The sequence below is a fragment of the Paroedura picta genome, chromosome 4 (genome assembly GCF_049243985.1).
Source record: "Paroedura picta isolate Pp20150507F chromosome 4, Ppicta_v3.0, whole genome shotgun sequence".
NCBI classification, from domain to species: domain Eukaryota; kingdom Metazoa; phylum Chordata; class Lepidosauria; order Squamata; family Gekkonidae; genus Paroedura; species Paroedura picta.
In genome coordinates, this window is record NC_135372.1 from 76,579,686 (window position 1) to 76,593,267 (window position 13,582).

At 37.8% G+C, this 13,582-nt stretch overlaps 1 protein-coding gene across 13 annotated transcripts in view; it reads right to left on the reverse strand.

The window, feature by feature from the left end:
* NFIA (nuclear factor I A) overlaps positions 1–13,582 on the reverse strand; it is a 592,830-nt gene that overhangs the window by 380,810 nt on the left and 198,438 nt on the right. For all 13 annotated transcript variants that reach the window (XM_077333540.1, XM_077333532.1, XM_077333538.1 and 10 more), the window contains exon 2: positions 12,710–13,241. In XM_077333540.1, the coding sequence (XP_077189655.1) occupies positions 12,710–13,241 (532 nt within the window). The remainder of the gene's footprint in view (positions 1–12,709; positions 13,242–13,582) is intronic.

Below are 13,582 nucleotides of genomic sequence, written 5' to 3' on the forward strand. Positions count from 1 at the left end.
GGCTGCCTGCATGAGAAAGTGCTGTTCTTTAACACACTCCTAAACCTCATAGGAAAGTCACGACTACATGGTAGAACTCAAGCTGTGTCTCCTGCCCACACTAGTTTTGCATATCCCAAAAACTAAGCAACACTAAAATACAGACAAGTCATTTGAGATCATGGTTCAAAGCATCTTCCATTTTCCACACAATATGGAAAGTCTCCATACTGCAGGAAATAATTTGCTCATTCACACATGCAAGCCATCAGTTGATACAGCTACCAAAATGTGCTGTATATTTCCTTCATAAGCTCACCTTTATTAGTAGAATTTGCTTTAATACTACAAGCAGTGAAACATTTTGTAGCCATGGAGCATATTTTCCACTCTATGAAAGTACCAAGCAAGTTTCAAAACTCTGTTATCTATGTGTCTTATTCAAACATAACACAATTTCGGAAAACTACTTTCTGGTAATCATTCTATAATACATTATTTTATCTATTTATTTTTCTCTTTATCACCTGCCACTTCCGGTCCCTGCCGGCTCATAGCAGCTTACAATAAGATTTAAAACCCACGTAAAAACATACAATATCACAAGACCATACTGGTGGCAAAAAAAACACTCCATAAACCTCCCCCGCCAAGCTATAATAACAACCACTACACCCACACCCAGGGGGAGATCTTCTAGTGATGTCTAACCTATGGGGGCCTATACTGGGAGGGACCTGTTCTTCCTAGCCTGAACTCAACCAAATGCCAGGTGGAAGAGCTCCCTCATGGAGGCCGTAAGGAATTCTGGTAGCTTTGTCAGGGCCCTTAGCTTTTCCAGGAGCTCATTCCACCAGGTCAGAGCCAAAACCAAAAAGGCCCTGGCCCTGTTCGAGAACAGGTGTGCCTCCCGGGGACCAGCGATAACCAACTGATTCAAACCCACAGAGCAAAGGGCCCTGCAGGGGGCATAAAGAGACAAACGGTTCCCCAGATAAGCAGGGCCCAGGCTGTGGAGGGCCTTAAAGGTAAGAACCAAAACCTTAAACCTGATCTTGAAGCTAACTGGCAACCAGTGATGTACAAAAATATATTCCTGCTAAAAAGAGGTCAAAGTTCTGAAGGCAGTTTGTGACAAGTCTTATGCAACCAATAACACTCATGTGCATTTCTTTATTACATATGTGCACCTCTTAGAAAATAAAACACCAGAAATGATAATACATGACAATGATTGCAGGTCAAACAGTACAATATTTTAATCAGGTATACTAATTATTTTCAGACTGAACCCCACACACATAAGCATGTATTTCAATATATCAGTCTACCTTTTTAAATTCAAAATTGCCAGAATTAAATCTAATCGAATTTTACAGTTTATTATTTTTTTCTGTGTTAAACAAAATAAAAGGTGGCAATTGCTCCATTATATGGAACACACAGTCTTTGATTAGATGATGCAGCATTATCAAATACCCCATCTGGCACCCATTAGGCATCCTGTCATTGAACTGCACTGATTGGTTCTTTTCAAACCTATGTCAGCACTCAATTGGTCAACTACGCTTGTGCATGGCTTATTCAGCAACTAAGAATAGATTATGTTTCTGCTAGAAAGCCATGAGATATGAGATGCATACAGGAGTACAAGAGTCTCCAGTCATCCAGATTACAGCACATGCTGGAAAGGGGGAAAGATGCAATGACACAGCCGGATGTGACTAGAGAACTAGGGAGATAATTTAGTAAAATGAATCCAGATGCTTGAAAAAAAGCAACCAGCCAATTTGAATTTCTCAATCCTTTTGGTTAGTATAATATAAAAATAATCCTCACCTATGGAGCTCATATCCTTACCTCAGCACTAGTCTATTTCAATGTATCTTGTTTATGACTGTCATTGATCCATCAAAGATTTTTTTTTATGCCAAAATACTTTGACAGGCTTCCTTCAGGCCTTGAGTGGATAGTAGATGCCTCATAAAACACCCATCAAGAGTATAACTAAGTCAGTGACTCCTGGATTTTCCCTAGGGGTACAATTCTTTAATTTCTTCCACTTGTAATAAGTTTTTTTCCCTGGCAACCTGCTAAACCATTACTATCCAGTTCATTTTGTATTTGTTGATAAACATTTTTCCCAAATAGTTCCTACACCATTTTAGACTATTAACTCCTAAATAGGTATTTTTGAAAACTTGTACACATGCTGCAAACAAACAGATTATGTTTGCTATATCGCTAATATCAAGAAGTGGGAGAGAGGGTGTTGGCCTCACACCCTCACATAGTCCTCGCTTGTATTTAGTTCAATCTGTTCACTAGATTGGGCACAGTAAAATTACTGCTAGCTGCAACATCCTTCAGCAGCAAATAGTATTTTCTTACTCTGCAGGTTTAATTAAAAGCAAGCACAGTAGTCATGGTTTTTAAACACAACCAAGCTGCATTCAAGTGCGTTTATTTTTTATATGCAGTATGCAGTAGAACTGTCCAGTGGCATTTGTAAATACCAATTTTTATTCACCATTTACTTTTCTAATGTTCAATGCTATGCTTTATTACAAGGAGTCCTCTGAAGTCAAGATATTTACAATTATGTCTTCTGTAAATCCTGACCACTGCACATGAAACAACATGCAAACACCTGGAAAAGAGCAGGCTAGGGCTGCAATTCTGGTCACAGTTATCTCTCTTCAATAAGTGCAGGATTGCAATCTTGGCTGTTAATGGGAATACAATACAATACTGGCTGAATTTTGATGTTATGAAAGGCATGGCCAGTTCGTGGCGATGGTCCCTCTCTCCTTTCCTCAATGATAACTGAATGCTTCTTGCTTTCAACAGTCTTGATTCAAACTCCAATATGCTGTGACATCCAACTGCACATGCCTGGGCAAAGTTGAGTTTGGTTCATGTCTAAAAGCCAGGTTTCTAAACCACACTTTAATCCCAACTCTGAGATTGCACATCACAAAAATGGGACAAGATAATATGTAACATAGTATATGCAACCATTAACACTTTGAATCATGTTGGTCAACTAAATGGCATTTACAACTGATGCAGATGTTTTGCGTTCACATCATGCTGTCAGCATAAATATTGGAGCTTCTGTTTTGCATTAGATACAGTTTCCGAATAATCTTAAAGGGCTGCCCAATAGAGTGCACCCCATATACTCAATTCTCCCATTTAAAAAGAAACAGAATTATTGCTATGTTTTTGTTCTACAGAACCAGGCAAATCCAGAGTGCCAAATGTCAATGGGAAAAAGCATTTTTGGACAAGACTGCCACTGTGCCTCTACAAAATAGACAACTTTAAGGAATACTCAAGGATACAGACTTTATTTTTTTAAGGCAGCAAAGACATCAACAGATCAGCAAAAATATCTGATTCAGGTTGTGGACTATCTACCATTATCAGTTGCATCTGGTCTATATCCAGCTTCACTCTCATAAACTCCAAAATCTGCCCTCCAGCTCAAGACAAAAGTATCCTGTTCACCAGAGAGATGAAAATGTAATACAGACTTGGTTGTTATCAGGATACTAACCACTTTACACTCCAAATTTTGTCTCCTAGTAGCTTCATGATAGAAGAAGGGGGTGAGCAGAGCTCTGTGAAATCCCACAAGGAAGTGCACAAGCATTAAAAAAAATCAATGGAATAACGGGAGCCAATATAGTCTTGCCTCACTATCACCATTTAATATATTATAATAATTATTTAATTCTAACAGCAAAATTAGGGTAGGAGGTTTTGCATGAGGGCAGGAGCATGTTCAGAATATACCTACCATCTGCTAGACACTGCTAGGAAGGCACATGCAGCCTGCCTCTCTCCTGGTATTTCGAAGCTTTCCTTTGCAAACCACACATTAATCAAACTATGACTGAATGTATCACTTGATCACCTGACTATGTGAATCTGCTCCTTTTGTACCAGCTAATTCTCTAGCCCTGATGACAAATGAATTGGATGATGGTAACCCTATGACTTATTCCACTCTTGACAAAAAATAAAGCACGAATCTTTACAATCTAATGTAAATGATACTAAAATTCTACTCTGTATAAGTACATTCCATTCACAACCACACAGATTTTTAAAGAACAAACTTAACATAAATTAGGACTGAGGTAATTTTTTAACTGCAGCCTTTTTTCCTCACCTTGCCTCAGTGTGAACTATTTTAAGTACTTTTCTGCCCAGTTAAGCTCATGTCCAGTATCATAGCTGGCTAGGATAAAAGTTTTTCAAGCAACAGAGCACAGCAAAATAAGATGGAGGAAGGTATAGGTATCCTCAGTTGTGCAATTGTTTCTATATACAATGCAGACACCCTGGCTGTTACCACACAGGTGGTGTTGCATTGCTCTGCTGCCTGGTTTTGGGCTCAAGCCAGGTCGCCTCGATTCTTCCCAACACTGCACAGGACGGCAGTTGGCCCGCCCCTCCCCCATCCGCCCTGGATTTGTGCTCCCATACAAGGCAGCTGGGGCAGCATGGACTTAATTTTTTTTAAGTGTGGTTGTGTAACAATGCAATACCACACTCTTGAAAACAAAATAAATGCCCCAGGTGGCTCTGCCTCACTGCATACGGTGGAAGAGCCACCTGGGTGATTTTTATTTTATTTTTAAGCACCAGTATTGCAGGCGAGAGTGGGAAGAAGCTGTGCCACGATGGCCCGATTTCCCCCCTTACGGACAGCCCAGGCCCGACTTACACCCCAGTGAGGCCCATGGCAAAAAAGGATACGTGGATTTATAACATGTTCCCTTGCCGCAGGCCAACTGAGGGCTTGAGTCACGCCAGGCCCAGGACTGCCTCAGGCTGGAGCTGACATTATCAGTAAGCAGGGATTCAGCCTGGTCCTAAATGAGCAGTGAGTCAGGTGGAATTCCTCGTACGGACGTGGTCCCTGTTTCCTCTTTACAGGAGAATGGGGCAAGGCCATAAATAAATGTCCCTGGCTGCCCATTATGTCTTGTTTGGCAGAAAGTTCCTAACACTATCATTAAAAGCTAGTGTGGCATAGCCACAATCAAAAGCTGCTGGCAGTTGTTCTCACAAAAACTTACATATGCTGTTATTTGTGTTCTCATGTATCAACCAAATCTAAATTGTATGGGGAGGGGAAAGAAATAAGAAGCCATTGCAACATTATTATATTATTGCAAAGCATTTGTGTGTGACACTGCTTCCTTATCTTTGAAAGTATGCGTGCACGCAAAAGCTTACACCTTGAATAAAACTTTGTTTCTCTTAAAGGTGCCATTGGACTCAGACTTTGTCCTACTTAGACTTTGTCCTCAGACTTTGTCAAAAAGACTTGGACAAGCTAACAGGGGGAGTCAGTTATCAAGTTTCAATCAAGTGAAACATCCAGTCCTGTTGTGTACACCAGTGACCACAATAAAGTTTGTGGTTTCTCCCACACTTACCTTAAATAGATTTATATTAATGCTATTCATCAGTGGAAAATAGAGGAAATATAAGAGTACAATAACTTAAGACAAGTCCGGCCTGGCTAGTACCAATGGGCAATTTTTAATCATCATCAAACAAGCCTGATGCCTGTAAACATTCAAACTCTCCTCTTTCTCTCGTTATACTTTGAGTTTTCTTTTATCTCTGACTGGGTATATCTGCTATTAAAGGACAGAGGCAATAGCCTACAAATTATGTGCCAGTTCCCCCCCCCCCCTAAAAACACCTCAAGTAGTCTAAGAAATATTAAGAGCCTATATACTACTCAGCTTTATTTGTTTGTTTGGGAAGACAGGGCTAAACATGACTGAACTGATGCCAGTGGTTCATGATATAGCAAATACTCATGATTTCCACCACCATTCAAATCTCCATGGATGCTTACCATCCCAATCATAACAGCAGGGAGAATGCAGTTGTCCCCATCTAAATCCTGCTTCTGTCAACTACAGCCTATCACAGCTAGCAGCAGAAACTGATTTTTGCTTGCCAGAAAGTACAAAGCCACAGAGATTTGTTTTATGTGGTGTATCATAAAGCAGTGATTCTCAGACTGGGCACTCAGACCTAGACAATAGAAATGTGGGGCAATTCAGCTGGGTCATTACACATGAGAAGGATATTCTGACAATAGGGAGAAGAGTCCTGAGACAGCACACAGCTATACTTGGCAAATAGAGTCAATCCAGAACCAAAGTAGCAACTATCAAGAAAGTAGAGATCTGGAGGGGCAGCAGCATTTGTCCCCTGAAAAACATTACAATTACATCTACTCTATACCAGAGGAACCACAAGAACCTCGAGTGTACAACTGGAGAGAGCTAAAAGCAAGAGCATTATTTATTATTATTATTATTATTATTATTATTATTAATTGCCACTCCCAAGAGGCTCATGGCAGTTTACAAAAAATCCAACTAAAACCCATTAAAACGGACAGTCACAGCATCATAATACAACAACATCATGGCGGAAACCCTGAAACTCTCCCTACCTTTCTACGAGAGGAAGGAGGAGAAAAAGACAGAGAGATGACATTTATAGTTTATCAGGGGGACCCCAATTGCTCTTCCTATACTCAACAATAGACCTGGTGGAAGAGCTCCATTTTACAGGCCTTGTGGAAGACTGAAAGGGCCCGCAGAGCCCGCAGCTCACCTGGGAGCTCATTCCACCAGGTCGGGGCCAGGACTGAAAAGGCCCTGGCCATAGTAGAGGCCAGGCGTGCCTCTCTGAGCACGCCTAGCCCAGACCAGCAGAAATAACAGGGAGAGGAGATATAAAATGTGGAGTTTTAATACTCTAAACAACTTTATTCTTACTTTGAACCTTACAGATCTAAGTTGACAGCTGTCACTCTCTGGACAAGATACCCTTACAAATCTCATTTGATGGAAGGCACTTTGATATCAGTCCATTTCCTCCCTCTCCTTGCCTCAATCATTATGCTGCTGGGATTTGCATGCCCTCCCCTTTTTACACAGCAGAACAGGGAATGAAACACAGCTAATGTCAGGATGCAAAATGGATCCAGTGAGTAACCTACATTTTATGCAAGTTTTTAATTTTAAAAAAAATCTTTATTTATTCTTCTCTATCCTTAGAAAGATATTTGTGATGACTTCCAACAACTAGAGATTAAAATTGTATGAAACAACATTCTCAAAAACTTTAGCAGAAAATGACATAGATTATCTTGGAAGAGCTCCATAAATGTATATATATTGAAAACAAATGTTTATATTGTAGCTTGTACATAGCATATTCTCCAATCCCACTATGGTTAAGCATATGTTTAAATAAAGCTAGATGTTTTTAGGTGCTTTATACTCCGAACGTTTTATTTTTTAATGTGTGTATTGAGTAATTCTCATGTTACATTCAACACATGTACTGCTGAACATATGCTACAAACCCCACATTTATCCTGTTACTGCTTTTTGGTTTCAAATGCAAAGTGAGTATGTACTGGCTCTTTCTTAAAGACCGATATATACACATTAATGGAGGATGTACATGTGTTCACTGTAACATCTGAGTAGGGCTTTGTGATAGTGTGTCCACTTATACATACATGCAGAGATGCTGGTGCATATAAAGAAATCAACATCTCATTTTCTACAGCTGGAGAAAATGCTGTACGCACATAATAGCAAATCATGCAGTGAGTACTCTACAACTGTGCAGAGAAAATAAAAGGCTCTGTACACACATCTCTGCCCAATGTGAAGACATCTAAAACATAGTTGAGTAGTCAAAACTTTACATCAAAAAAGGATGGTATGAGATAGCTTACTTGAGAATTCACAGGAAAACTATGTAAGATCTGAATAATCAAGATTTAGGGTTGTTGTTTTTTTAATTTTAGCATATTTCTATACCACTTCAGATTCCTACTCAAGGTGGCTTACAAATAAAACCACATAACAAGCCTCAGAGACAAATCATTGGACTTATGCAGCATAAGGACTATCCATAAAACAGAAACAGATAATTTAAAAGCTGATAAGATAAAATTCCTAATTAGAAACCAGGATAAAAAGATGTGGTTTGGCCTGACACCTAAAAGAAATGTAAGCACCAGGCAATCCTCGATGGAAGAGCATTCCAAAGATGAAGTGCCAGCACAGAAAGAGCCCTGTCTCTAGTTGCCACCTACGTAACCTCTGAAGTCAGAAAGAGGACTGACAGAGGCAGAACTTAACTGGCAGGTTAGATAGTATGAGAGCAGATGATCTTTCAAGACAGTCACTGAGGATCTCATACAATTGCACTTATTTCGATATAGAGTATGGCCTCAATAATAGGGATCTAGCATAGTTGATGCTATACATTTAATACAGAATATTATTATCTTTATTGCAGATCCATTGATTTATCCATTATCCAGAAACATGTAAAAACCTTACACTGTTTTTGAGCAGTAAGGAGCAGGTTCTCAATCTGTTACCATAGCCAACTGGTTAATCAGCAAATTATAGAGAATGGTACTGCCATGGAATGGCAACAGAGGTCAAAAACCCAATGAAATAGCAGAGGGCTTTTGTTTTTCTTTTATTCAAATTGAATAACTAATGCTGGGTTACAAAAAATAAACAACTTTAAAGGCCAAATCATGAGAAAAAAGTGATCTATGGTCAAAGAAATAACATGGGGCAACTGATAAGACTTGCATACTTTTTGCAGGACAACTTCAAGGATTGTAAGATGATGTCACAATTTCTTGAAGAATAATTGTTATAACACCTTCCATAATACTGCTAAGTATCATCAAATGAATCCAGTTACAACAAATTGTACTAGAAATTATAAGATAAAAGGATAAGCACCCTTCTGGTTTAAAACACTTCGCTGACATTTTCTCAAACGTGCACCACTGTGCTTCATTACTGTGGCCATTTGTTTTAAGGTGCATTTTTATCAGCCTCAGGGTAAATAACCTAATCTCTCCAAAAACAATACATAAAATTGGTTTATTTCAGTCTGAAGAGGTGTGTACATTCTAGTGCACAATCACTTATGCAGAAAATGTAATACATTTTCACAGTTACCAAAAAAGAAAATGACTTTGCTACTACTTTGGCCTTAATATTAATGAAAATGAAGATCTATTGGCAAAAGACTTAATTAAAATACTAAACTATGGGTAGATTTTTTTTAATCGATTTGGAATTTTCAGACATCCTGTGGCAAGTTTATATTTTAAAATGGTATTTCACTTGCTAACTAGGTTAAATGCCCACCTATAAAAGATAATGGTCAAAAACATCCAGTATTGTGCCGCCTAAGAAAACATAAGCTAGCTTTGTCCAATAGAAAAAAGCCTCAGAAAACAGAAAAATCTTTAACCTCTCACAGAACCCAACTACTTGAACAGGGAATCCCTTTTACAATGTGATCATGTTAGCTGAAGTTGCTGTGCTGCAGTAAAAAAACAAGTAAGTTCTCGCTTGAGTGCCTACTAATGAACAAAGGTTAACTTTATCTCAAAGGTCAAATGGCTGGTGGCGAAGGTTATGACCCTAACAACTTAAATGGTGACCCTGCCACGTGCCTAGTATATTGCAGATTCTGATACAGATCATCTGGTAAAAGACTGGTCATAAATTTTCTTCAGTATTATACTCCCACAAAGAATACTGTTGGCCACAATAGTTTTCTGCTTGTCATTTGATACATGGCTAGAGAACAAAAAGGAAAAAACAACTCAAAGTTAAGGGCAGCATTCTGCAGCTCCCTTCTTATTTAAAAATACAAATCAAGGCAAATGTTTTTACTTTAGTACACTTGGGTCACTTCTCACCACCACAAATGCTGATTTTCCTAAGGATTCCTCCAAATGTGGCAAGTCACATCTATTGCAAAATTTTACATCCCTGCTTTTATGTGTTTTCCTTTGGAGACTAATTTGCTTTAAAGGATCAACATACTTTTGAAGAAGCATCATTTAAACCTGAGCACAAGATGACTCTGGGAGGAGGCCTAAACAGGTCTACTCAGAAATAAGTCCCATTTTATTCAGTGAGGCTTAGTTCCAGGAAAGTGTTAGGATTGCAGTCTATGTCTCCTTTAAGAGAAGGTTGCCTCTGACTAAGCAATTGTAATATTTGAGGGAGGAAAGGGACATCCTGCTGCACAAATCATTGAGAAGTAAAGTGTCTTGGAACAAATCACAGCATAATTGCACTGCAGGTGAAAGGCCACAGAGGTTTTGGCACATCTCTGGAAGCAAGTCTTGAATCCTGTGCCTCCCACCATAGTTGGCAACTTCTCAAAATGTTAATGTAGACAAAAATATTGCTTTATGTTTGCAGGCCTTTGGGTTACTGAAAATGCTCTTCACCTCAGCTATATGCAAGTTGCCCAATCTACCTATTACTTATACTGGCAAGATCCCAACCATAAATAACAGGTTGGTAAATCAAAGCTAATCAAGAATATCTCAAAGAGCCCTTAAGACATTCTTTTGTAACTCTTGTTGCGCATACAGAGTAAGTTGCCATTACTGCATCTCTGCAAGAACCAATCCCTATCAACTTGGCTAACGTGTAACAAAGGATGACAGGATACATCACAGCCAAAAATAAATTACAACCATTCCACCCCCCAAAGAAGATGGTCTTATCAATGAACGATTATCTGTATATCTGAACAAAAGATACACTTCTGCTAACATATTTCTACAATACAAAGAGCTTTTCAAAAAATATGATACGTATACATTGACAAACAAGAATTAGAATGCATAAAATAAATTTACGCAGCTTATATCCTAAAAGATCTGTAAATATGAATAAAAAATGTGTATCAAAATATAATTCAGTTAAAAGATAGCTTTTTAAACATTTAAGATACTATAAAGTTTAATCAGGTTCTCATTAGCAGTATTGTTATTCCACAGTATTAACCCATTAAGGCATAAAAGCCTAAATGAAACTATGGCTATTTTAAAAAATGAAATATAATGGATACAGCTGATTACATCAGACACCTCTAGAATTATTATTTTCTCCATGTGCTTTACATCTCATTGCTTTTCCAACTACATTGTGTTGCACACTTTATTAAATTAATGATTTTATAATCAACTAGCTATTCTGCTTTTAGGTAAAGAATTGGTCACTTAAAATGGCTTGCTATGATAATAAACTGGTTCAAGAATACTTTGAGTATATTTTAAAAGTATAATGATTACTTTCAATTCAATAAGCAGATTATTAGAAACATAACATCAACATACAAATCATTATCTGAGTCAACAGGTGTACAAAAGTAGTTTCCAAAGTGACTTCAGGACTAAACTTGAAATTCATATATTAAATCTGTAACTGATTTTTCAAAGCAGCATTAAAGCAGCATTAAATATACGTATGCAGCCTCAAAATTAAGCTCACAACACAGTTGGGACTACAGTCAATTGTAACACTGTGTTTGATTAATAAAACAGGACTTTAAAAACAGTTTCTATACCAAATTGTCTTCAAACATCTTTACCAGTACTTTTAGACACATTCAGATGAGGTACACAATATAACATTCTGTATTGCATACAATTTTAGTGGGAAAGTCCATCAATCTTTCTGGTAAAATGACACAAACATTTTGAAGCTCTAATACCAGTAATATTATTAAAATGACAAGACTACCCACCAACAATGAATTCCATTGCTTCAGATCATCCAATAGCTGACACTATACCTACTGCCTAAAATGCTAGTTCATAACTACCGCTGCATCAGTTTTAACAACATGGGTACTATTAAGTGTATTAAATTTTCTTTCACTCTTCAGTCCTGTCTAAACTTAAATCTCAGCATGGCTGAATTCCAGTAAAACCATTAGGTTGCTTTGAAAAGTCAAGCTATTACCAATCTTAGGCCTAATGGCTCACAAGCTACAAATATACTTCAAAAAAAGCTTAAGAAAAACATGTGCATGCAAAAAAAAAATCAACAAATAGCATTGTTTTGTTCAAGAATACTTTTTATCTGTTCTCAGATATTTATGAGTACAACACTGTGTGTTACAACAGCAAACTCATTTCCATGTTCATGGATACCATGTCGTTTTAAAGGACAGACTAGTAGTTTTAACAACCATATTCTTACTACAGGTGACAATTACCAGAATACTTCTTTTGAGTTTTGTTTATATTAGACAGGTATTTGTTTCAACTATGTCTATTAAAATCTGTGTATGCCTGTATATTTGTATGTATTTGTAAATTCTTGCTCAGTCTTTTGAGCTGTGACCAAGTTTTAGGTGCTCATCTGCTTTCTGTGTTGGGCTTGTATGATTATTTTTATCAAATTATTTCATGAGTGGCTAAATTTTAATAAGTCACTTATAAGAAATTCTCAGTATTCTGATTCCTCTGACCAATTTTTGTTCATACCTCCAAATGTTTTGTTAATTACCTACTCAACTGTCAATTTTCACACTGATGTTCAACATATCTGAAAATGGTTTGCATGTGCAACAAACTGGGTTACAGCGTAAAGAAACTATTCTTCTATGATCAACCTCTTACAATGCTACAGAATATGCTCTTTCTTCTATCAGTTATACTGCAAAACACTATCACAGGTATGTTGCTCAAACACAATGATGTGGCTCACAATCTTGGTCAAGTTCAAGGACAGTACTTAGTGGCCTAACCATTATACAACTGACTTCACAAATCCAATACATTATGCAAAGTTTGAGAAATTTGGGAAAAACCACTTACCTGCTGCGTGCACAAAGTATGCCAAATATAAATCGAGTTCCTTAACAGAAACCCCTATATGATGTGGCTGTACGCACAGCCCTGGGTTTGAGCACTGTGGGGACTTTACAAGGCGTTCGCCATCAGTACTTTCAAGCGGAATACCTTTAAATAAAATCACCATAACAAGGTCCAACCTCCAGACCTTATCTGCCTGGCGTAAGCAGTCAATTCTTCTCATCTTGCCTTTCTGGTCTGGATTGGAAAGGACACAACATGGAGGTTTTTTCCCTGTGACAGTTAGAACAAAATCCTCCCGGTACTCGGGCCTGATATCTTTCCGTAACTTTGCCAAGAGCCTGGACGCCCATTTTTGCTTGACCTCAGGTTTTTCACTTAGCAATTCATCCTTCACAGCTCTCTCTTCCTCTTTTGACATGCGTTTCTCATGTTTTTTGAAGTATTTTCGCTTTCGAGCTTGTAAGTTGAACCATGTATATGCAAATGCTCGGACATGGGGGAGAAGTGCTTCAATGAAAGGATGAAATTCATCCTGGAAGAAATTGAAATGAAGAATTATAATACAGAACAGTTGGCATCATGAAGGTCTATCTGCTTCCTTACAATGTCAAATAACTTAATCGGCACGCAACAAAAAGTCATTAGAGATAAAAACTAAATCATCGTAGTTCCAACTCTAAGTAAAAACATGAGCATTTATATTCTCACTATTCACTCCAATAAAAAATGATTTAGACTCTAAATATTTTCAAAAATCTCCATTTCTTTTTTTTCTAGCCCTCATTCTGAAATCACAAAACAAAATAAAGCATAAAGCACAGGAAACACTTCACCACACTAATCATAATCACAATTACTCAGAAACACATCCTT